At 55.1% G+C, this 24374-nt stretch overlaps 3 protein-coding genes across 15 annotated transcripts in view; 2 read left to right on the top strand and 1 right to left on the bottom strand.

The window, feature by feature from the left end:
• The window catches only part of LOC130529086 (adenylate cyclase type 1-like), a 10384-nt gene extending 2802 nt beyond the window's left edge, over positions 1-7582 (top strand). The window contains exons 2-13 of the mRNA XM_057038982.1: positions 1-36; positions 497-594; positions 723-807; positions 1722-1811; positions 1922-2166; positions 2245-2368; positions 3606-3722; positions 4078-4224; positions 4299-4397; positions 4531-4645; positions 5044-5168; positions 5247-7582. Of these exons, the coding sequence (XP_056894962.1) occupies positions 1-36; positions 497-594; positions 723-807; positions 1722-1811; positions 1922-2166; positions 2245-2368; positions 3606-3722; positions 4078-4224; positions 4299-4397; positions 4531-4645; positions 5044-5168; positions 5247-5558 (1593 nt within the window). The 3' untranslated portion in view covers positions 5559-7582. The remainder of the gene's footprint in view (positions 37-496; positions 595-722; positions 808-1721; positions 1812-1921; positions 2167-2244; positions 2369-3605; positions 3723-4077; positions 4225-4298; positions 4398-4530; positions 4646-5043; positions 5169-5246) is intronic.
• Positions 7583-19622: 12040 nt separating this feature from the next.
• igfbp1a (insulin-like growth factor binding protein 1a) lies at positions 19623-22281 on the top strand. 6 transcript variants are annotated; one of them, XR_008951392.1, is made up of 6 exons: positions 19629-20360; positions 20447-20628; positions 20971-21099; positions 21177-21319; positions 21365-21386; positions 21429-22281. XR_008951392.1 is itself a non-coding variant. In XM_057038459.1 (5 exons), exons 1-5 carry the CDS (start codon positions 19976-19978, stop codon positions 21425-21427), a joined length of 882 nt encoding a protein of 293 aa, XP_056894439.1. In that variant the 5' UTR covers positions 19623-19975; the 3' UTR covers positions 21428-22281. The 6 variants fall into 6 exon arrangements, 5 of the variants coding, with proteins under 5 accessions (XP_056894439.1, XP_056894442.1, XP_056894443.1 ...); XM_057038459.1 differs by having other exon boundaries at positions 19623-20360; positions 21177-21277; positions 21343-22281; XM_057038462.1 differs by having other exon boundaries at positions 21177-21298; positions 21365-22281.
• A 317-nt stretch (positions 22282-22598) lies between these two features.
• The window catches only part of LOC130528769 (insulin-like growth factor-binding protein 3), a 13131-nt gene continuing 11355 nt past the window's right edge, over positions 22599-24374 (bottom strand). The window contains exons 4-6 of one of the 8 annotated variants that reach the window (XR_008951397.1): positions 23224-24048; positions 23172-23192; positions 22599-23139 (exon numbers count right to left, since the gene is read on the bottom strand). Coding sequence is in view for 1 of the 8 variants with exons in the window: in XM_057038464.1 (XP_056894444.1) it covers positions 23929-24048 (120 nt within the window). In the remaining 7 variants the exon portion in view is untranslated. Of the gene's footprint in view, positions 24049-24374 lie in introns of all 8 variants that reach the window. The other 7 variants (XR_008951393.1, XR_008951398.1, XR_008951394.1 and 4 more) reach the window with 7 other exon arrangements.

Genomic DNA, 24374 nt, shown 5'->3' with positions numbered 1-24374 from the left:
TTTGTGGGCGGAGTCATCGAGGAGACGCACAATAATGTGTGTGTCCAGTCCAGATTAAATTAGCATCAGAAACATCGCCACCAGCGGGGGGGGGGGGGGCAGTGGGGGCAGTGGGGGGGGGGGGGGGGGGGGGGGGCAGGGGGGGCGGGGGGGGGGGGCGGCAGTGTTGTGTGATGTTGTGTGTTGAAACGTGGGTGTTGTGTTGTGTGTTGAACATTGTGTGTTGATGTTGTATGTTGAAGTTGTGTGTTGAACGTGTGTGTTGATGTTGTGTGTTGAACATTGTGTGTTGATGTTGTGTGTTGATGTTGGTGTTGAACATGTGTGTTGATGTTGTATGTTGATGTTGTGTGTTGAACATTTGTTGACGTGTGTTGAACATTGTGTGTTGATGTTATGTGTTGATGTTGTATGTTGATGTTGTGTGTATAACATTGTGTGTTGATGTTGTGTGTGTTGATGTTGTGTGTTGACGTTGTGTGTTGCTGCTCCTCAGTATCAGCAGGTGTACGATGACCACTTCATCAGCGCCGTGGTTCTGTCGCTCATCCTGGCGGCTCTGTTTGGGCTCATCTACCTGCTGATGATTCCACAGTAGGTCTACACACACACACACACACCCTTACACACACACACCCTTACACACACACACCCTTACACACACACACACCCTTACACACACACACCTGTGTGTGACAGTTGTCACCTTGCTCTTTCCTCAGAGGGACGGTTGTGCTGCTGCTGCTGGTGTCATGTGTGTGTTTCCACGTGGCCTGCGTCATGTACCTGCAGCTCACAAGTGTCCAGGTAGGACCCCCCAGCTCCTCCCCCAGCCCCCCGCAGCCCCTCCCCCAGCTCCTCCCTGAGCCCCTCCCTGAGCCCCTCCTTCAGCTCCTCCGCAGATCCCCAAACCCCCAGCTCCTCCCCCAGCCCCCGCAGCTCCTCCCCGAGCTCCTCCCCTCAGCTCCTCCCCAGCCGCGCAGCTCCTCCCACAGCTCCTCCCCCTCAGCTCCCCCCATCTCCTCCCTCAGCTCCTCCCCCACTCCTCCCCCAGCTCCTCCCCCAGCTCCTCCCCCAGCTCCTCCCCCAGCTCCTCCCACAGCTCCTCCCCCAGCTCCTCCACAGCTCCTCCCTCAGCTCCTCCCTCAGCTCCAGATCCAACTAGCATTTAAAGAATTCAGCTGGCAGTGGCACAAGTGGTGATTTACTAGCTAACTGTGGCGGATGTTGATAGCATAGAACATTAGCAGATGTTAGCAGATGTTGATAGCCTAGAACGTTAGCAGACGTAGCAGATGTTGATAGCATAGAACATTAGCAGATGTTAGCAGATGTTGATAGCCTAGAACGTTAGCAGACGTAGCAGATGTTGATAGCCTAGAACGTTAGCAGACGTTAGCAGATGTGATAGCCTAGAACATTAGCAGATGTTAGCAGATGTTGATAGCCTAGAACGTTAGCAGACGTTAGCAGATGTTGATAGCCTAGACGTTAGCAGACGTTAGCAGATGTTGATAGCCTAGAACATTAGCAGACGTTAGCAGATGTTGATAGCCTAGAACATTAGCAGATGTTAGCAGATGTTGATAGCCTAGAACGTTAGCAGACGTTAGCAGATGTTGATAGCCTAGAACGTTAGCAGACGTTAGCAGATGTGCTGTGGAGGTGTCCCTCAGGTGTCCCTCAGGTGTCCACTGGCCCCTCCCCTCCTCTGCTTTCAGTGCCAGCCAGGCTGCCTCACCATCCAGCTCCGAACGCTCCTGTCTGTCTTCCTGGTCCTGCTCACCTTCTCCGTCACTCAGGCCTGCGTGGTAAGAATCAGCACCTCGTTAGTGACACCTCGTTAGTGACACCCAACGTCTGAGCCAGCCTTCGCCCAACGGCAGCGGCCCATGTGACCAGCAGAACTCCCTGACCGTAGGTGTGGTGTGTTCCATGGGGGGGGCTCTGGGGAAACGGCACCTCCCCCCCAGCTGTCGACAACATGACGGTGGTGTCGGGGGCGTGTCCCAACATGGCGTACGCCCTGCTCTCCTGTGTGGCCGCCACCCTCACTCTCGTGCCCTACCTTCGCGTGTCGTCGCTCCCCAAGATCCTCCTGCTCCTCCTCCTGTCTGTCACCTACACGGTTGTCATGGAGACCAGCGGCTACCGCCAAGCTGTGGGGTGAGCCGGGTTCGTCTCTCGGCCTGAAACAGCATTTTTGTGTTTATTAACTGAGGCGGATGTTGTGTCGTGTGTCAGAGGCTTCCTCCACTGGCGGGGTTACGACCCCGTGCTCGCCATCCTGCTGTTCGCCGGCGCCCTGGCGCTGCACTCCCGGCAGCTGGACCTGAAGCTCCGCCTCGACTACCTGTGGGCCAATCAGGTCAGTGGAGGTGGCGGCTGATTGGCTGCAGCCTTTGTAGTGAGCTGCTATCGGTAGAACACACACTAACCCTCTGCTGAACAATAATCAATGATCAATAATAACAATAATCAATAACAACAATAATAACAATAATCGTCTGAATTTAAGATGGTCAGTCAGCCTCAGGAAAAATGCTCCTCAAAGATCTGAGACATCAAAGCAACTCACTTCATCTTTATTTATTTAGCGTCTCTTACAATCAAAATGGGTGTTGTTATTGTGTTGTGTTGTTATTGAGTTGTGTTGTGTTGTTATTGTGCTGTGTTGTTTTTGTGTTGTGTTGTTATTGTGTTGTGTTGTTATTGAGTTGTGTTGTGTTGTTATTGTGCTGTGTTGTTATTGTGTTGTTTTTGTGTTGTGTTGTTATTGTGTTGTGTTGTTATTGAGTTGTGTTGTTATTGTGCTGTGTTGATATTGTGTTGTTATTGTGCTGTGTTGTTATTGTGCTGTGTTGTTATTGTGTTGTGTTGTTATTGTGATGTCTTGTGTTGTGTTGTTATTGAGTTGTGTTGTGTTGTTATTGTGCTGTGTTGTTATTGTTTTTTTTGTGTTGTGTTTTATTGTGTTGTGTTGTTATTGTGCTGTGTTGTGTTGTGCTGTGTTGATATTGTGTTGTTATTGTGCTGTGTTATTGTGCTGTGGTTGTGTGTTATTGTGCTGTGTTGTTATTGTGGTTGTGTTGTTATTGTGTTGTGTTGATATTGTGTTGTTATTGTGCTGTGTTGTTATTGTGCTGTGTTGTTATTGTGTTGTGTTGTTATTGTGCTGTGCTGTGTTGTTATTGTGTTGTGTTGTTATTGTACTGTGTTGATATTGTGTTGTGTTGTTATTGTGTTGTGTTGATATTGTGTTGTTATTGTGTTGTTATTGTGCTGTGTTGTGTTGTTATTGTGTTGTGTTGTTATTGTGTTGTTTTGTTATTTGCTGCGTTGCTTGGCCTGAGGGCCCCGCCCCCTGGTGGCCAGCTGTGTAACTGCACCCCAGCCCCCTGGTGGCCAGCTGTGTAACTGCACCCCACCCCCTGGTGGCCAGCTGTGTAACTGCACCCTAACCCCCTGGTGGCCAGCTGTGTAACTGCACCCTAACCCCCTGGTGGCCAGCTATGTAACTGCACCATAACCCCCTGGTGGCCAGCTGTGTAACTGCACCCTAGCCCCCTGGTGGTCAGCTGTGTAACTGCACCCTAACCCTGCAGGCAGCAGAGGAGAGGGAGGAGATGGAGAAGGTGAAGCTGGACAACAAGAGGATCCTGTTCAACCTGCTGCCGGCTCATGTTGCTCAGCACTTCCTGATGTCCAACCCCAGGAACATGGTGAGGCTGGATGAACCCTGGCCCTGAACCTGGCCCTGAACCTGGCCTGGCCCTGGCCCTGGCCCTGGCCCTGACCCTGACCCTGGCCCTGGCCCTAACCCTGGCCCTGACCCTGACCCTGACCCTGGCCCTGACCCTAACCCTCTAACCCAGCCCAGTCACAGTCACAGTCACAGTCACAGTCACAGTCACAGTCCCAGGCCCAGGCCCAGGCCAGGCCCAGTCCCAGGCCCAGGCCCAGGCCCAGGCCCAGGCCCAGGCCCAGTCCCAGTCCCAGGCCCAGGCCCAGGCCCAGGCCCAGGCCCAGGCCCAGGCCCAGATCCAGACCCAATCCAGGATGTCCTCTTCTCTGCAGGACCTGTACCACCAGTCCTACGCTCAGGTGGGGGTCCTCTTCGCCTCCATCGCCAACTTCACTGATTTCTACATGGAGCTGGACGGGAACAACATGGGGGTCGAGTGTCTGCGCCTCCTGAACGAGATCATCGCTGACTTTGATGAGGTGACTTCATGGAAACTGGTCAAACTCACATCCCAGCAGCAGAAACACTCACATCCCAGTTGTTCCTCTTCCAGCTGATGGATCAGGAATGTTACAGGGACATCGAGAAGATCAAGACGATTGGAAGCACCTACATGGCCGCCGTGGGACTGGTGCCCACCACCCCCTCCAAGGTGCTGCACCTCTTTACTTTGCTGGGTTCTCTGTATGACGTTGGTAGCTAGCAGGAACTAGCAGGAGCGTGATGCTAGCAGGAGCTAGCAGGAGCGTGAGTCACCTGTGTGATTCTCCATGTGTGACTTCCAGGTGAAGAAGTCCATCACCACACATTTGTGCACCGTGTCAGACTTTGCGATCGACATGTTTGATGTCTTGGACGCCATCAACTACCAGTCCTACAATGACTTTGTGCTGAGAGTAGGTGAGTGGAGCCTCTCCCACAGCTGCTAACCTGCTAACCTGCTAACCTGCTAACCAGGACCAGCAGCATCACTGCCGGTAAGTTTGGGAGGAAATGCATCACAGGAAGCTGCAGGAAGCTACAGGAAGTGCTGCCTCCATTGTGTTGGTATCCTGTGGGCAGCAGGAGCCTTGTTTAGACCGGCGTGGGGGGAGTGGGGGGGGGTGGGTGTGAGTGTGGGGGGAGTGGGTGGGTGAGGGTGGGGGAGTGGGGGGAGTGAGGGATGGGGGAGAGTGGGTGGGTGAGGGTGGGGGAGAGTGGGGGAGTGAGGGATGGGGGGAGTGGGGGAGTGGGGAGTGGGGAGTGGGGGGTGTGGGGGCCTCTATCAGCCACAGCAGCTCAGCTCTGCCCCCCCCCAGGCATCAGCGTGGGCCCGGTGGTGGCCGGCGTGATCGGCGCCAGGAGGCCTCAGTACGACATCTGGGGCAACACGGTGAACGTGGCGAGCAGGATGGACAGCACCGGCGTGCAGGGGAAGATCCAGGTGAAGGTGGCTCCGCCCCATCAATACACGTGCACGGCGTTTGACACTGAGCGGCGATCGTGTGCGTCTCCTCCACAGGTGACCGACGATGTTCAGCGACTCCTCGCCGACCGTTACCGCTTTGTTTGCCGCGGACAGGTGAGCGTGAAGGGCAAAGGTCAGATGCTCACCTACTTCCTGGAAGGACGCAGCCCGCAGGCCTCTGGGCCTCAGCAGCAGCACGCCGCACGCCGCTCCGGCGCCGTCACCCACGCCAGCGTGTGCACCAGGCTAAGCCCCGCCCCCGCCGTCACCACTTATGCTACCATCAGGACCCCCCCCCCCAATCTGTCCAAACCCGCCACTAGCACCAGCAGGTACATCCCTTCTGTCCCCACGGCGATGGTGTGATGCTGGCCGTCTCCATGGTGACCGTATCCAGAGGACGGTGAAACCCACGGCGCCGGCGGCAGCGTAGCAACAGTAACCAGGACCCAACCGGGACTCCTGCCTTAGGGACCGCCCACAACCACGAGGCCTCCCCCTCGAGGGTCGGCGAGTCGTCCAGGTGACCAGGTGCTGCTCCGTCCGTCGGACCTCCAGAATCTTCCTCAGTGAAACGTAGCAATAACGTGGTTTGTGGAACAGCTCAGACCCCCCCAGGCTGTAGCTGGATGGGCCGTAGTGTACGTAGCCAGTAGCGTGTGTGTAGCGTGTGTGTAGCATGTGTATGACGTGTGTGTAGCGTGTGTGTAGCGTGTGCGTGGCGTGTGTGTAGCGTGTGTGTGGCGTGTGTGTAGCGTGTGTGTGGCGTATGTGTAGCATGTGCATGACGTGTGTGTAGCCTGTGCGTGGCGTGTGTGTAGCGTGTGCGTGGCGTGTGTGTAGCGTGTGTGTGGCGTGTGTGTAGCGTGTGCGTGGCATGTGTGTAGTCTGTGCGTGACGTGTGTAACGTGTGTGTAGCGTGTGCATGACGTGTGTGTAGCGTGTGCGTGACGTGTGTGTAGCGTGTGTGTAACATGTGCGTGGCGTGTGTGTAACGTGTGTGTAGCATGTGCGTGGCGTGTGTGTAGCGTGTGCATGGTGTGTGTGTAGCATGTTTGTAGCGTGTGCGTGGTGTGTGTGTAGCGTGTGTGTAGCGTGGTGTGGCGTGTGTGTAGCGTGTGCGTGGCATATGTGTAGCGTGTGTGTAGCGTGCATGTAGCATGTGTGTGGCGTGTGTGTAGCGTGTGCGTGGCGTGTGTGTAGCGTGTGCGTGGCGGGTGTGTAGCGTGTGTGTGTAGCGTGCATGTAGCATGTGTGTAGCGTGTGCGTGGCGTGTGTGTGGCGTGTGTGTAGCGTGTGTAGCTAGCCACACCACTGTTATCACACACGCATTAATTAACATTCCTTCATGCAAATTAAACAACTTCTGTTGAGCAGAGTTCAGTTAACCAAGTTAATTATTCACACATTGATTGTTTTGCACGTTTTTTCTACCTTAATGAGCTTTTAATAATAGTTATTAACTGTTAATTAATCAACATCAAATTTGCTGTAACACAACGTGAATTATTGATGGCAACTTAGTAATTATAAAGTGTGGCAATGTTCTTGAGCACCACTGATGGCAGGTGGGTTAGCATCTTGGCTAAGCTAAATGCTACCCTGGCACCTTGAGCCTGAGCTAAGGCTAATGTGCAAACAGATGCTAATTAATGGGAGTTTACTGTTGTGTGTTTCCCAGTGGTTGAAGCATGAAACTTCTTTTCACGTGCGCTCGTTTCTAAATATTTGATATTTTTCTGAACTCACAGCTGCGTTAGAGGAGAGATTCTCCCTGGATTTATTTCCTGGTGTAGCATGTTAGGCTAATGATTAGCTCTCCTTGTAGCATGTTAGGCTAATGATTAGCTCTCCTTGTAGCATGTTAGGCTAATGATTAGCTCTCCTTCACGCATGCGCCAGAGAAAAGCTTCTCTTGAGTGTCGTGCTCTAACGACTCGTCTTCTCGTCCGTTTGGTCCAACCGTTGGTTGAGGACAGTTTCAGGACAGTTTCAGGACAGTTTCAGGACAGTTTCAGGACAGTTTCAGGACAGGCGGAGCCAAACGAGTTCCAAACATATCGAACTGTCCTTGTTGAGCTGTAGCGCCACCTGCTGTTGAGTTTTAAACGCTGACGTTACAGCAGCAAAGAGGATTTTTATACGTTTGCTGTAAAGTGGATATTTTCATACTGTAAATGTTGATGAACCTGCTATGATTGTAAACTTTGGAGAACTATATGATATTATTATATTATTAGATTATTATATGATAAAAGATCTGATATTTGTTTGGTTCTTATGTTGAAAATGTTGTAAATGTACATTTGTTAAAGACAAGTATTTTATACAGTGTTTGAACTGCTGCCAAGATCCAAATAAAAGAGGTGGAGGTCACGACCTCCGTCAGAGCGGCTGTTCCTGCACACGCACGCACGCACACACACGCACGCACACACACACACACACGCACGCACACACACACACGCACGCACGGACGTGGACAGACTGTAAACTCTGAGGTTGCGTAACAGCAGAAAAATGAGAATAACAACGACGGCGTCCATGTTGGCGTCCATGACGGCATCCATGTTGGCGTCCATGACGGCGTCCATGTTGGCGTCCATGTTGGCGTCCATGACGGCGTCCATGTTGGCGTCCATGACGGCGTCCATGACGGCGTCCATGTTGGCGTCCATGTTGGCGTCCATGACGGCGTCCATGTTGGCGTCCATGACGGCGTCCATGTTGGCGTCCATGACGGCGTCCATGTTGGCGTCCATGACGGCGTCCATGATGGACACTCGCTCGCTCAGCTATGGCTCGCGGTTCCCTGAGACCTCTGACTAAAGTTGCTGGTTTGAAGCCGGACCCGGACCCTTAAGCCCTGTTGATGTGTGCTTGAACAAACTAGAACATTCACACTTTGGTCGGTGAATGTGCAGGTTTATTCCTGGTCAATGCAGACGTGCAATGAGACCATGAGAAGAGCACGAACTCAAACACTTAAATTAGCACGTTGCTAACAGAGAGCTGGACTAGTTGAGTCAGGATCCAGATTCTGTCTGCCCCCTCACCTGTGTGAGTACTCTGATGTGTCCCACCTGTGCCCTGATATGTCCCACCTGTGCCCTGATGTGTCCCACCTGTGCCCTGATGTTTCCCACCTGAGCCCTGATATGTCCCACCTGTGCCCTGATGTGTCCCACCTGTGCCCTGATGTGTCCCACCTGTGCCCTGATGTGTCCCACCTGTGCCCTGATGTTTCCCACCTGTGCCCTGATGTGTCCCACCTGTGCCCTGATGTGTCCCACCTGTGCCCTGATGTGTCCCACCTGAGCCCTGATATGTCCCACCTGTGCCCTGATATGTCCCACCTGTGCCCTGATGGTCCCACCTGTGCCCTGATGTGTCCCACCTGTGCCCTGATGTGTCCCACCTGAGCCCTGATGTGTCCCACCTGAGCCATGATGTGTCCCACCTGAGCCCTGATGTGTCCCACTGAGCCCTGATGTGTCCCACCTGTGCCCTGATGTTCCCACCTGAGCCCTGATGTGTCCCACCTGTGCCATGATGTGTCCCACTGAGCCCTGATGTGTCCCACCTGTGCCCTGATGTGTGTCCCACCTGAGCCCTGATGTGTCCCACCTGAGCCCTGATGTGTCCCACCTGTGCCCTGATGTGTCCACCCTGAGCCCTGATGATTGTCCCACCTGAGCCCTGATGTGTCCCACCTGTGCCCTGATGTTTCCCACCTGAGCCCTGATATGTCCCACCTGAGCCCTGATGTGTCCCACCTGAGCCCTGATGTGTCCCACCTGAGCCCTGATGTGTCCCACCTGAGCCCTGATGTGTCCCACCTGTGCCCTGATGTGTGTCCCACCTGAGCCCTGATGTGTCCCACTGAGCCCTGATGTGTCCCACCTGAGCCCCGCTGTCTCCTCCCCTTTGAAAGGTGCCCCCTTCAGGTCTCAGTCAGGAATGTTTGGTGGCCTCCTGACCTGGGTGGACTTTGAGGCGTGCGACTGTTCTGCTCTGGTTCTGCTGCGGTGGTGTTTTTGAGAAGCTGCTCCACATTCAGGGTCTGGTCCAAGGCTACCAAACACACTGTTCAGCTATGTGCTCAAAGCAAACACAGATGGTTTTCCTTTGGTTCCAGTACACAAACCTGAAAATGTTCTTCCAGGGTGAAAACGGTCTCAACAGGCTCGGCAGGGTTGTGAAAGCGAGCGTTCTCCAGAGGCAGCGGGCTCTCTTGGGAGAATCTTCCTCCCAGCACATAGTTTTTCAAGGATTTCCCCTGTTGTTCTCCAGCTCGTACTCGATGTTTTCCAGGAGCAGATACGAGGGTTCACTGAACTCTGTGTTGTGTAAAACTGCGCTGACCTTCGCGAACCTGCCGCTCCCGTGTTTGGCCTCTTCTGAACGTACACACAGATGGAATGTGACGAGCTGAGGAAAACACCCTCAAAGCCCAGAGAAGATGTCATAATAACCTTACAGAACAGCATCTGGCCGCGGCCTGAAGGAAACTGGGAGAAAAACAGGTCCGAGCTAGAACCCCCCAGCAGGGTTACAGCACCACCACCTGCTCTCGGCAGATCCTGGTTCAATATCAAAGGGTATAAAGAAGCTCAACCAGATGAATTCATGACAGCTGATCTGAGCGCCCGTTTTTAGCCGGACGAGTTTCTGAAAGTCAACGATTGTGGTCAGTGTCATTGAAGTCGTCAACATCTTTAATCAATAGATACACTAAACGGCTTCATAGGCTAAAACGGCAGTGCTGGAGGCTCCAGGACCTGTGTTGTGGACTGGTGTGTGGACTGGTGTTGTGGACTGGTATTGAGGACTGGTGTGTGGACTGGTGTTGTGGACTGGTATTGAGGACTGGTGATGGGGACTGGTGTTGTGGACTGGTGTTGAGGACTGGTGTTGTGGACTGGTGTTGTGGACTGGTGTTGTGGACTGGTATTGAGGACTGGTGATGGGGACTGGTGTGTGGACTGGTGTTGAGGACTGGTGTTGTGGACTGGTGTTGTGGACTGGTGTTGTGGACTGGTGTTGAGGACTGGTGTTTGGACTGGTGTTGTGGACTGGTGTTGTGGACTGGTGCCATGGACTAGTGTTGTGGACTGGTGTTGTGGACTGGTGTTGTGGACTGGTGTTGAGGACTGGTGTTGTGGACTGGTGCCATGGACTAGTGTTGTGGACTGGTGTTGTGGACTGGTGTTGTGGACTGGTGTTGAGACTGGTGTTGTGGACTGGTGTGTGGACTGGTGTTGTGGACTGGTGTTGAGGACTGGTGCCATGGACTAGTGTTGTGGACTGGTGTTGAGGACTGGTGTTGAGGACTGGTGTTGTGGACTGGTGTTGTGGACTGGTGTTGTGGACTGGTGTTGAGGACTGGTGTTGTGGACTGGTGTTGTGGACTGGTGTTGTGGACTGGTGTTGAGGACTGGTGCCATGGACTAGTGTTGTGGACTGGTGTTGAGGACTGGTGTTGAGACTGGTGTTGTGGACTGGTGTTGGGGACTGGTGTGTGGACTGGTGTTGAGGACTGGTGTTGTGGACTGGTGTTGTGGACTGGTGTTGTGGACTGGTGTTGAGGACTGGTGCCATGGACTAGTGTTGTGGACTGGTGTTGAGGACTGGTGTTGAGGACTGGTGTTGTGGACTGGTGTTGTGGACTGGTGTTGTGGACTGGTGTTGAGGACTGGTGTTGTGGACTGGTGTTGTGGACTGGTGTTGGGGACTGGTGTTGTGGACTGGTGTTGAGGACTGGTGTTGTGGACTGGTGTTGTGGACTGGTGTTGTGGACTGGTGTTGAGGACTGGTGTTGTGGACTGGTGTTGTGGACTGGTGTTGGGGACTGGTGTTGTGAACTGGTGTTGAGGACTGGTGTGTGGACTGGTGTTGAGGACTGGTGTTGTGAACTGGTGTTGTGGACTGGTGTTGAGGACTGGTGCCGTGGACTAGTGTTGTGGACTGGTGTTGTGGACTGGTGTTGAGGACTGGTGTTGTGGACTGGTGTTGAGGACTAGTGTTGTGGACTGGTGTTGAGACTGGTGTTGTGGACTGGTGTGGGGACTGGTGTTGTGGACTGGTGTTGTGGACTGTGTGTTGTGGACTGGTGTTGTGGACTGGTGTTGAGGACTGGTGTTGTGGACTGGTGCCGTGGACTGGTGTTGAGGACCGGTGTTGTGGACCGGTGTTGTGGACCAGTGTTGAGGACCGGTGTTGAGGACCGGTGTTGTGGACCGGTGTTGTGGACCGGTGTTGTGGACTGGTGTTGAGGACTGGTGTTGAGGACTGGTGTTGAGGACTGGTGTTGTGGACTGGTGTTGAGGACTGGTGTTGAGGACTGGTGTTGAGGACTGGTGTTGAGGACTGGTGCCGTGGACTGGTGTTGAGGACTGGTGTTGTGGACTGGTGTTGTGGACTGGTGTTGTGAACTGGTGTTGTGGACTTCCCCTCACTCCTCATTAGATCCCCAAGAGAGAGGTGGTCACTGCATCACACACACACACACACACACCACACACACACACACACACACACACACACACACACACACACACACACTCAGGAGGAAGCTAAACACAATGGATGGTGCATGGGAGCCTGAACTTCCTGGTTTCCCACACACACATTAACAATCACGCGGTCACAAATACAGACCCGTGGAGCAACGTGCCAAGACGCTGTAGTCTGAGTGAAGCCCCCCCTCGGTGAATGCAGCAAGCAGCGCGACACCACCGGGATCTACCCCAGTTCTGTTGCCCCGGTTTTCCAGACCTCCCAATGTGACCTGGCCACATGTTGAAGGAGAGGTTTCCGGAAATGTTATTGGGGCAACTGCGTTATCGTGTCCACTCACATCACATGACTCCCCACCGATGGTCAGTCATGAGGGACAACATGAGGGACAACATGAGGGACAACATGAGGGACAACATGAGGGACAACAGTCCTGTATCAGAACTGGGGACTGATCCAGAGCTCCCATCAAGTTGTTGATCATCCAGGTCACCATCAAGCAGGTCATCAGGTTCAGAGGTGGGAGGTCCTCCCATCATAACACAAACGGGTCAGTGCCGGTGTGAGAGAGTCGCATCAGACAAACCCAGAAGCAGCTGGAAGCTCAGATTCTAGAGGCAGAACGAGGGTCCAGTCCAGAACGAGGCTCCAGTCCAGAACGAGGGTCCAGTCAGACCACAGGTCTGATGGCTTTCTTCAGTAACAGACCAGTGAATCAGAAGACACACCAGTTAATCCATCAGGCATGAACACAAGCGTGCACACGCACGCAGACACACGCGCACGCACGCACACACATGCACGCACACACACGCACATGCGCACACATGCACACACATGTACACGCACACGCATGTACACACATGCACACACATGCACACACATGTACACGCACACAAATGCATGTGCACACACATGCACACACATGCACATGCGCACACATGCACACACATGCACACGCACACACATGCACATGCGCACACATGCATGTGCACACATGCACACACATGCACATGCGCACACATGTACACGCACACACATGCATGTGCACACACATGCACATGCACACACATGCACATGCGCACACATGCACATGCGCACACATGTACATGCACACACATGCACACACATGCACACATGCACACACATGCACACACATGCACATGAACACACATGCACACACATGTGCACACATGTACATGCACACACATGCGCACACATGTACACGCACACACATGTACATGCACAACATGCGCACACATGTACACGCACACACATGCACATGCGCACACATGTACACGCACACACATGTATGTGCACACACATGCAACATATGCGGACAGAGGGAAGCCAGCATCCAGCGCCCACAGTAGTGCTGGTGGAGGGGAGTGGGTGGGGGCAGATGGTTGTGGTGCACCTGTCTACTTCCTGGCCCCCACTCCAAGTCCAGTCCTTTCCTTCTTGGTCCTTGGCAGTCTGGGCTTTGAACCAGCGACCTCCTGGACACAAACTCGCCTATCTAGGCTTTTTGGCCACCAACCACAAGATCAGACGCTGGATTCTGTGGGTTGTTCTGAACTTTAGCTTGTAGAAACCAGCTTCGGGAACATCTGGGATCATGGGTCCTGTTCCAGCTTGTCCCGTAGCAGGATCATGGGTCCTGTTCCAGCTTGTCCATAGCGGGATCATGGGTCCTGTTCCAGCTTGTCCCATAGCGGAATCATGGGTCCTGTTCCAGCTTGTCCCGTAGCGGATCATGGGTCCTGTTCCAGCTTGTCCCATAGCGGGATCATGGGTCCTGTTCCAGCTTGTCCCGTAGCGGGATCATGGGTCCTGTTCCAGCTTGTCCCATAGCGGGATCATGGGTCCTGTTCCAGCTTGTCCCATAGCGGGATCATGGGTCCTGTTCCAGCTTGTCCCATAGCGGGATCATGGGTCCTTTTCCAGCTTGTCCCATAGCGGGATCATGGGTCCTGTTCCAGCTTGTCCCATAGCGGGATCATGGTCCTGTTCCAGCTTGTCCCGTAGCGGGATCATGGGTCCTGTTCCAGCTTGTCCCGTAGCGGGATCATGGGTCCTGTTCCAGCTTGTCCAGTAGCGGGATCATGGGTCCTGTTCCAGCTTGTCCCGTAGCGGGATCATTGGGTCCTGCTCCAGCTTGTCCCATAACGGGATCATGGGTCCTGCTCCAGCTTGTCCCGTAATGGGATCATGGGTCCTGTTCCAGCTTGTCCCATAACGGGATCATGGGTCCTGTTCCAGTTTGTCCAGTAGCGGGATCATGGGTCCTGTTCCAGCTTGTCCAGTAGCGGGATCATGGGTCCTGTTCCAGCTTGTCCAGTAGCGGGATCATGGTTCCTGTTCCAGCTTGTCCAGTAGCGGGATCATGGGTCCTGTTCCAGCTTGTCCCATAACGGGATCATGGGTCCTGTTCCAGCTTGTCCAGTAGCGGGATCATGGGTCCTGTTCCAGCTTGTCCCGTAGCGGGATCATGGGTCCTTTTCCAGCTTGTCCCATAGCAGGATCATGGGTCCTGTTCCAGCTTGTCCCATAGCGGGATCATGGGTCCTTTTCCAGCTTGTCCCATAGCGGGATCATGGGTCCTGTTCCAGCTTGTCCCATAGCGGGATCATGGGTCCTGTTCCAGCTTGTCCCGTAGCGGGATCATGGGTCCTGTTCCAGCTTGTCCCGTAGCGGGATCATGGGTCCTGTTCCAGCTTGTCCAGTAGCGGGATCATGGGTCCTGTTCCAGCTTGTCCCGTAGCGGGATCATTGGGTCCTGCTCCAGCTTGTCCCATAACGGGATCATGGGTCCTGCTCCAGCTTGTCCCGTAATGGGATCATGGGTCCTGTTCCAGCTTGTCCCATAACGGGATCATGGGTCCTGTTCCAGTTTGTCCAGTAGCGGGATCATGGGTCCTGTTCCAGCTTGTCCAGTAGCGGGATCATGGGTCCTGTTCCAGCTTGTCCAGTAGCGGGATCATGGGTCCTTTTCCAGCTTGTCCCGTAGCGGGATCATGGGTCCTGTTCCAGCTTGTCCATAACGGGATCATGGGTCCTGTTCCAGCTTGTCCAGTAGCGGGATCATGGGTCCTGTTCCAGCTTGTCCAGTAGCGGGATCATGGGTCCTGTTCCAGCTTGTCCAGTAGCGGGATCATGGGTCCTGTTCCAGCTTGTCCAGTAGCGGGAAAAGTGAATCATTTCTGTCTTGATGACGTGAGGTGGTCTATTAAAAGCGGGAGGAACTGTGGATTCGCTGCATGGTGGGGGCAGGTGGCCTTAGGTGAAGGGGGAGGAGCTCAGGTGAAGGGGGAGGAGCTACAACCTGGAGTCATTTGAAGTGATTTGGTCCCTGACACCTGTGGTCAGGTGGATAAAAGCAGAACCTTCGTTCAGTGACACCTGTCCTCGCCAGCGATGGCGGCGACACATGCGGGAACCTCGTGGCGTCACCGGGAGTCGCCTGTGTGGCGTTAACACAGGTGTTCATTCCTTCTGTGGGCGGGAGTCTCAAACAATCTTGTTTTTCTGAGCTGGCCTGTCGCGCATAAATGGCCATAAATGGAGGGTTTGTGTGCATCTGTGTGTGCGTGGGCGCGAGCAGCTGCTGACACAACATGGGGTTTTTCCTGAGATTCTTGTCAAATGTAAACATTCCAGTTCCGGGATGTTCCGGGATGTTCCGAGATGTTCCGAGATGCCAAACAGCATTTGATCTGCAACATGTGACATCTGAAAGAGGAGAGGAGAAAAAGACTGAAACACTTTTCAGGGTGCTTCCAAACAGTGTGTGACAGAGTGTGTGTGAGAGGGTGTGTGTGTGAGAGAGTGTGTGTGTGAGAGTGTGTGTGAGAGAGTGGTGTGAGAGAGTGTGTGAGAGGGTGTGTGTGAGAGAGTGTGTGGAGAGTGTGTGTGAGAGAGTGTGTGAGAGGGTGTGTGTGTGAGAGAGTGTGTGAGAGGGTGTGTGTGTGCGAGAGTGTGTGAGAGAGTGTGTGAGAGAGTGTGTGTGAGAGAGTGTGTGTGTGTGAGCGCGCGTGTGTGTGCGCGTGTGTGTGAGCGCGTGTGTGCGAGGGTGTGTGTGTGTGAGCGCGTGTGTGTGCGCGTGTGTGTGCGCGAGTGTGTGCGCGCGTGTGTGTGAGCGTGTGTGTGTGTGCGCGTGTGTGCGAGTGTGTGTGCGCGCGTGTGTGCGCGGGTGTGTGTGTGAGCGCGCGTGTGTGTGCGCGCGTGTGTGTGCGCGCGTGTGTGTGCGCGCGTGTGTGCGCGCGCGTGTGTGTGCGCGCGTGTGTGTGCGCGCGTGTGTGTGCGCGCGTGTGTGTGCGCGCGTGTGTGCGCGCGCGTGTGTGTGCGCGCGTGTGTGCGCGCGTGTGTGTGTGCGCGCGTGTGTGGCGCGCGCGTGTGTGTGCTCGCGTGTGTGTGCGCGGGTGTGTGTGTGCGCGTGTGTGTGCGCGCGTGTGTGTGCGCGTGTGTGTGCGCGCGTGTGTGCGCGCGTGTGTGCGCGGGTGTGTGTGTGAGCGCGTGTGTGTGCGCGTGTGTGTGCGAGCGTGTGTGAGAGCGTGTGTGCGAGGGTGTGTGTGTGAGCGCGCGTGTGTGCCGTGTGTGTGTGCGCGTGTGTGTGCGCGGGTGTGTGTGTGCGCGCGTGTGCGCGCGCGTGTGTGTGAGAGCGTGTGTGTGCGCGAGTGTGTGTGAGCGCGTGTGTGCGAGTGTGTGTGCGAGAGAGTGTGTGTGAGGAGAGTGTGTGTGAGAGAGTGTGTGTGCGCGCGTGTGTGGCGCGCGTGTGTGCGCGCGCGTGTGTGCGCGCGCGTGTGTGTGCGCGCGTGTGTGTGTGCGAGAGTGTGTGCGCGCGTGTGTGCGCGGTGTGTGTGAGAGCGTGTGTGTGAGCGCGTGTGTGCGCGCGCGTGTGTGTGCGCGCGTGTGTGCGCGCGTGTGTGTGCGCGTGTGTGTGCGCGCGTGTGTGTGCGCGAGTGTGTGTGCGAGAGTGTGTGCGCGCGTGTGTGCGCGCGCGTGTGTGTGAGCGACTGTGTGCGCGCGTGTGTGTGCGCGAGCGTGTGTGTGCGAGCGCGTGTGTGTGAGCGCGCGTGTGTGTGAGAGCGAGTGTGTGAGAGCGTGTGTGTGCGAGCGTGTGTGTGAGCGCGTGTGTGAGAGAGTGTGTGTGCGCGCGTGTGTGCGCGCGCGTGTGTGTGCGCGGGTGTGTGTGCGCGCGTGTGCGCGCGCGTGTGTGTGAGCGCGCGTGTGTGTGCGCGCGTGTGTGCGCGCGTGTGTGCGCGCGTGTGTGTGCGCGTGTGTGTGCGAGAGAGTGTGTGTGTGAGAGAGTGTGTGAGAGAGAGTGTGTGACGTGTGTGTGTGAGAGAGCGTGTGAGAGAGAGTGTGTGACGTGTGTGTGTGTGTGAGAGAGTGTGTGAGAGTGTGTGCGAGAGTGTGTGAGAGAGCGTGTGTGAGAGCGTGTGTGTGAGCGAGCGTGTGTGCCGTGTGTGTGTGTGAGAGAGAGTGTGTGAGAGAGAGTGTAAGAGAGTGTGTGAGAGAGAGTGTGTGACGTGTGTGTGTGTGTGTGCGCGCGTGTGTGCGAGAGCGTGTGTGCCGTGTGTGTGTGTGTGAGCGCGCGTGTGTGAGCGAGTGTGTGTGCGCGCGTGTGTGTGCGCGTGTGTGTGCGCGCGTGTGTGTGCGCGCGTGTGTGTGCGCGCGCGTGTGTGTGTGTGCGCGCGCGTGTGTGCGCGCGTGTGTGCGAGCGTGTGTGTGTGAGAGTGTGTGTGTGAGTGTGTGAGAGAGTGTGTGGAGAGAGTGTGTGCGTGTGAGAGTGTGTGAGAGAGTGTGTGTGTGAGAGAGTGTGTGAGAGAGTGTGTGTGTGAGTGTGTGAGAGAGAGTGTGTGTGTGTGTGAGAGAGTGTGTGAGAGAGTGTGTGAGAGAGAGTGTTTGTGAGAGAGTGTGTGAGAGAGAGTGTGTGTGAGAGAGTGTGTGAGAGAGTGTGTGTGTGAGAGTGTGTGAGAGTGTGTGTGAGTGTGTGAGAGAGAGTGTGTGAGAGAGTGTGTGAGAGAGTGTGTGTGTGTGTGTGTGTGTGTGTGTGCGCGCGTGTGTGGCGCGCGTGTGTGTGCGCGTGTGTGTGCGCGTGTGTGTGCGCGCGTGTGTGTGTGCGCGCGTGTGTGAGCGCGTGTGTGCGCGCGCGTGTGTGTGAGAGAGAGTGGTTAGTGGTTAGGTTTACTGACTGGTTTACTGACCGGTTTACTGACCGGTTTACTGACTGGTTTACTGACCGGTTCACTGACTGGTTCACTGACCGGTTCACTGACTGGTGCTGGATCCCTCAGCTGGGATCATCTCTGGTCCTGGTCTGAGCCGCTCCTCAGGATCCTCTGAAGGTGCGAGCGGACCAGAGGAGGTCCGATCACAGGATCCTTCAGTGGAGTGAAACCCTCCTCAGAAACGTCCCTCAGGCCTGAACCGAGTACGTCAGCACTGACCGCGGTCCTGGGTCAGTGCTGGCTCGGTGCCACTGGGAGTCCTGGAATCGGTGTTTCCAGACCAGAACGCGTCACTCAGCCGTTTCCTGTTGTTCTGGACTTCCTGAAAGACAAAGTGAGCTGTGCTCGTTTGCTCACTGACGAGAATTTGGCTCCATTTCCTGTTTGAACACACAGACGGGACAGGACGGGTCCGGGTCCGGGTCCGGGTCCGGGTCCGGGTCCGGGTCCGGGTCCGGGCCTGGACCCTGGAGGTGCTGCAATAAGATGGACATCAAAGCTGATGTCAGAGAACAAAGCTGACGTGCAGCTGTGGCCTTCGTCTCCCTCCTGATGGATTCAGGAAAACCTTCATGTTGAAGTTCTTTTAATCCCACTTTGCTTTTGAATATTTAATATAACATAATATAAATATAATTTTAGCTTTATAGTGTAGAGTTTGGTGACGTGTACTTTCTGTCTGAAAGGTTTTTATCATCATTTCATCGATTGATCCATCAGATGTGGAGAAAAAGAGCAGTTCTCCTTCAGGAGGATCAGCAGGATCACATCGGATCACATCAGAACACATCAGATCACATCGGATCACATCGGATCACATTAGAACACATTGGATTACATCAGAACACATCGGATCACATCACAACACATCAGATCACATCAGAACACATCAGATCACATCGGATCACATTAGAACACATCGGATCACATTAGAACACATCAGATCACATCGGATCACATCAGATCACATCAGAACACATCGGATCACATCAGATCACATTAAAGCTTCATTCAGCTGCTTCAGAAACGCACAGATGGGCATCACGTGACTGTCCGACAGATGATGCAATCCCATCAGCCATTGCATGAGTCCGTTACGTCAGAAACCATGGTGACGGGGAGTGATCAGTTAATGAGAAGATCAAAGAAAGCCCGTCTGGAGCGGCCTTTTATCGGTCGCGGGTCAGGAGCAGCCATGGAAACGTGCTCGTGGTCCCACCGTGGAGACACCGAAGCTCCCCAGGAAGGACGTGTCCATGTCCCGCCCCCCCTCCTGAGCCTGAGCCCCGGGTTTAACGCGAACCTCCCGGACTCACACACGAGCACGTACGGCTGGGTCGCCCCCCCCCGAGCACGTACGGCTGGGTCGCCCCCCCCGTTTGCGCAACCCTGAAAGTTGGACTCACTGTTCCGGTCACATTAGAGCCGCGTGGGCGCACTCTGCTCATTACCAGCTTCTTTTATTTTCCATCAAAGTTCTGTAGAGAACAGAGAAGAATTCAACTAATAGACACACCCCCCCCCCCCCCCCCCCCACCCCCCCCCCCCCCCCCCCACACACACACACACTGTTTGCTTGCTGGTGTCAGAAGATCGAGAAGAACCCTCAAAATCAACTTATTAGTGGTAAAACATAAGTGGGGCGCGCGAGCCCCTTTGCGCGGGTGTGTTGTGGCAGCGGGGGGACAAGAGGGGGGGTTAGGGTTGCAACATCAAACCTTTGTGTCGTCACGCGCCTACGTGAAGGCACGGTCTGTTCCAAAATAAATACTGACGTGACGTTGTATTCAAATGAGCTGGCCGCGCGGGACCGGACGCGTGCGGGCCAATCAGCGCGCGGGGAAGCATCACACCTTCTTTTCAGGAATCATTCATAACGATGCGTCAAACTCTCACGGCGCCGGCTATAAATGCGACTGCGCGCGACGCACAGTTAGAGAAAACTGAGCAAACTGAGCAGATCCTGCGGAGCGCCTTCACCAGGACCACCCTCCGCACCTTGTCCACCTTTATCTCCAACACCAGATCACCATGTTGCCCCTGGATGGATTACACCTCACACACGTCGTGCTGCTCGGGCTCTGCTCCGCGCTGGCCACCGGCGCGCTGGGCTCCCCGGTGGTGGGGCCAGAACCGATCCGCTGCGCCCCGTGTTCTCCAGAGCGCCTGAGCCAGTGTCCAGCGGTGGCGCCCGGGTGCGCCGAGGTCCTCCGGGAGCCCGGATGTGGATGCTGCCTCGCCTGCGCCCTACCCGCTGGGGAGCTGTGCGGGATCTATACGGCGCCTTGCGGCTCCGGCCTGAGGTGCACCCCGAGACCCGGCGACCCCCGGCCGCTGCACTCCCTCACCCGGGGACAGGCTGTGTGCACGGCCAGCGCCGAGCCCCAGTCGACCCCGGAACCCCAGCAGACACAAGGTAGGGCTCCACGATTGTTTCCGACAAAGATCCTCGTGGATTCATTCCCGTCCGCGCTCAAGCACCTTCATTCATTCCCTGTGCAGATCAGGCGGAGCCGGAACCGGAACCGGAGCCAGAGATAGAGAACACGGTCATCGTCTCGGACCTCAGCTCCAGCCACTACCTGCCCGGCCACAGCACACCCTACGACCCGCGCGCCTCCGCGGACGCGCAGGAGAGCATGAAGGCCAAAGTGATCGCGATCCGCAAGAAGCTGGTGGAGCAGGTGAGTGAAGCCGCGACGCGGTGACCGCGGCGGAGCCTCCGCGTGCGGGCAGCCGGTAAAAGTTTTAGAGCGGAGGGGAAGGTTGGAGGCAGCAGGGGGCGCTCTTGAGCCAGAATTGACTTTAGATTAAGGAAACCCTAAGAAACCCACAGGTGGACTAAAACCTGACAAGCCCGACGGGCATTTAGTTGAAATGATCTTAAAATGAAATGAAAATTAGAAATGATCAATATTCGTGCAGCCTTTGCTCGTCATCAAGAAGATACAAAGGCAGGAATCATGCGCAGACTGTGCTCACCCGCGCGCCGTGCTCACCCGCGCGCTGTGCTCACCTGTGCGCAGGGGCCGTGTCACCTGGAGCTGCAGAGAGCTCTGGACAAGATCGCCACATCCCAGCAGCGGCCGGGGGAGAAGCTCACCAGATTCTACCTGCCCAACTGTGACAAACACGGGCTGTACAAACCAAAACAGGTGTGTTTGTGTGCGTGCGTGCGCCGTGCGTGTGCGTGCATGCAGGACAGCTGCGGTAACCCTCCCGTCTCCTGCAGTGCGAGTCGTCCCTGGACGGCCAGCGGGGGCGGTGCTGGTGTGTGAACTCCTGGAACGGGAAGAAGACGTCAGGCGTGTCCGAGGTGCCGGTGGACGCCGAGTGTCCCTGAAGGGACGCCGAGTGTCCCCGAAGGGACGCCGAGTGTCCCCCGAAGAGACGCCGAGCGTCCCCCGAAGGGACGCCGAGCGTCCCCCGAAGAGACGCCGAGCGTCCCCGAAGAGACGCCGAGTGTCCCCGAAGAGACGCTGAGAGACCAGAACCACTGATTCTTTTGATAGCTGTTTATTTATTGATCTTTTCCACGATGGTGTTGAATTCAGGTACTCCGAAGCCCCCGTCCCAAAGACAAGAGACTATTTTGGATTAATGTTGGTGCCTGTCCATCAGCTCTTCAGCTTTATTTATTTCCATGTACTTCATATTTTGGTTCTTTGTAATGATGAATATTTATATCTTTTGCCTGATGGTTGTGCTGTTATTGTTGTTTTCATGGGTGTAAAAGTGTCTCTATGTAACTCCACTGCTGAGCCTGAAGGACGTTTGGGACGGAACCGAGCCAGAACGGAAGCACTGAGCCACCAAACGTCGACTACAAACCTTTCAAGGGTCAGTTCTGACGCTGTGGCATCTCCTCTTTTGTTTCCGCCATCTTTGGTCGGTCAACGACCTCTGCAGCAGCCTCAGACCACATTTCCCATGATTCCTTGGGCCTACAGATGACTGATACCTCCCAGACCACATTTCCCATGATTCCTTGGGCCTACAGATGACTGATAGCTCCCAGACCACATTTCCCATGATTCCTTGGGCCTACAGATGACTGATCCCTCCCACACGGGTATTGCAACGTTAACCTACCTCCGATATTTACGTGTCTGCTCCGTGTTGTTATCCTGGCGTGTTGGGCCGTTCTTCTCTCCGCCCGTCCAGCGTGAGCACGCCGAGCGCCTGTAGCTCCGCCTCCATGCTGTCAGAGAGAATTGGCCTTTGGCATCGACCTTTTCCAAAGTGACTCGATGCTTGCTCTTGTGTTCGTACACTTTTGTAATTCAGATGTATTAAGTATAAAAAGGTGACTTATTTAATAAAAAACATTAACCTGATTCTCCTGTGAGGTTTTATGGTCACGTGATGCATCCGTTTGTGGACTTTTGTGTTATCATCTGGAGTGGAGGGTCCTGGGCTAACTTTAGACGGGGGGGGGGCGCTGCTCTGTTTGCTCTGGTCCAGGCGCAGGAATTTGCCTCGGCCTTCTGGTGCCCGCTGCCAGCCCACCTGGCACCACCACATTTATTTTTATTCTTCAGAAATGGAAGCTTTGCATTATCCGTATTGACACATTCCAGGACTGAGCGGAGCCGGATCGCATTCAGAAGAGCAGGAATTTGAGACTGGAAATATGTGGAAAAGAGACATCGGAGCCAGACAGGTTTGCTTTTTATTTTAAAAAATGGCATTAAATATAAATGACTTCCTTTTTCAGGGGAAATAACAGATGTGTGACGTTAATATCAGCAATAAAACTTTAGGACAAACAAAAGCAGTTAGCGGTGAGCAGAGAGGGTCGCGACCCCGGCGCCGCTCCAACGGACGCAGGTTGGACGGAGAGATTCCAGGAGAAGACAAAACTTTACCGATAAAGACCTGAGCATCAAACCTGATATCCTGATGAGGGACGACAAACGACCTCATCCAAACGTTGGTTAGTGATTAGAACCCCCAAAATACAGCAAAGCTCTTCAGCTTCACTCATCAAAGCGTCCCGTGGACACAGCTGGACACAGCTGGACACAGCTGGACACAGCTGGACAGGAAGTCATTATTACTTTATTATTATGCTTCTGAAAGCAACACAATCATCTGGGAGGGTGGGCTTAGATGAGTCCCTCCCCCCACATCAAGTCTGACGGGACAAACTTTTCAAGTCTTAACGTGGGACGCTCCGGGGACGCTCCGGGGCGCTCCGGGGACGCTCCAGGGACGCTCCGGGGACGCTCCGGGACGCTCCGGGGCGCTCCGGGGACGCTCCGGGGCGCTCCGGGGACGCTCCGGGACGCTCCGGGGCGCTCCGGGACGCTCCGGGGACGCTCCGGGACGCTCCGGGGACGCTCCGGGGCGCTCCGGGGGCGCTCTGGGGCCCGGACCTGTGAACTGGGTCCAACTGAGTTCCTTTAACTGCATGTTAAAGTGCTTTAAGTGCTTGTGCCTGAGTCCGAGGGTACCGGGGCACAACAGGCTCTTCCCATTCTCAGACAGCATTGGGAGGAAGTGGGGGGGGGGTGTGTTAGGGTCGGGACAGACACACATATCGTGAACAGCAAACAACCCGACCCAGTCCCCACGGGGACCCGGCCCGGGTCTGGAGCCCCAGAACGCGGAACACCGCTCTGACTGGGACTGCTGGTTTTATTTAGGGCACTTTTGTTCAGCTCCCCCACTCTGAATGTCAGCAGAGGAACGTAAGTGGACCCCCCGTGGAGCAAATGCAGGAGGCCACTGGGCTGGATCCAGGCCAGCAGGTTCTGACGGTCCAGCATCAGTCCAGGTATCCTGGGGGTGCGAGTTAAGGCACTGAAGCTGCAGGACGCTGGGAAAAAGGCTGCAGCGAGGGAGGCCGTCAACGCTCTGCCATCCCATAATACTTCACCTCAAATTTTGACCCTGAGCGGCGAAGTTGGATCGTTCTCCTGCTCGCCCACCCTCACCCACATTCTTTGTCCTCTCGTTCCACTGGCGTCTCTCCTGTCTCCTCACTGGGTCTCGAGGTTGCACTGCGTCTCGCCGCGCTCGCCGCCAGAGCCGGGTAACGGCTGCCCATATTTGTCCACGCACCAGCAGTAGCCCCGCCTCCTGCCTTTGGACGGACGGCACTGGGGAGAGAAAGGGAAGAAGCAGGCCAAGCTTCCGGTTTAGGTGGATACGCCGAGACACACGAGCTCATCAAAGAAAGGAACGCGAACGTCACATGGAGAGAATCAAGAATCAGCGACAGCTCGACTGCATCAAAGCGGAGCGTGACCTCGGCGGGTGGCTCCTCCTTTGATCAATCAAGATTGAGCAAACCGAGACCTTTTCCCTTCCATTAATGAACAGAGAGCAAACGAGATGCTACTGGTGTGGCGCCACCGGTCTTCATATACAGTTATGGGCGGAGCCATTTAGCACTTTGATCTTTGAACGCCACTGAAGGACTCAC

Source organism: Takifugu flavidus, chromosome 7, assembly GCF_003711565.1.
Source record: "Takifugu flavidus isolate HTHZ2018 chromosome 7, ASM371156v2, whole genome shotgun sequence".
Classification (NCBI taxonomy): Eukaryota; Metazoa; Chordata; class Actinopteri; order Tetraodontiformes; family Tetraodontidae; genus Takifugu; species Takifugu flavidus.
Note: the sequence above shows the minus strand (reverse complement) of the source record. Positions and strands in the feature narration are given on the sequence as shown.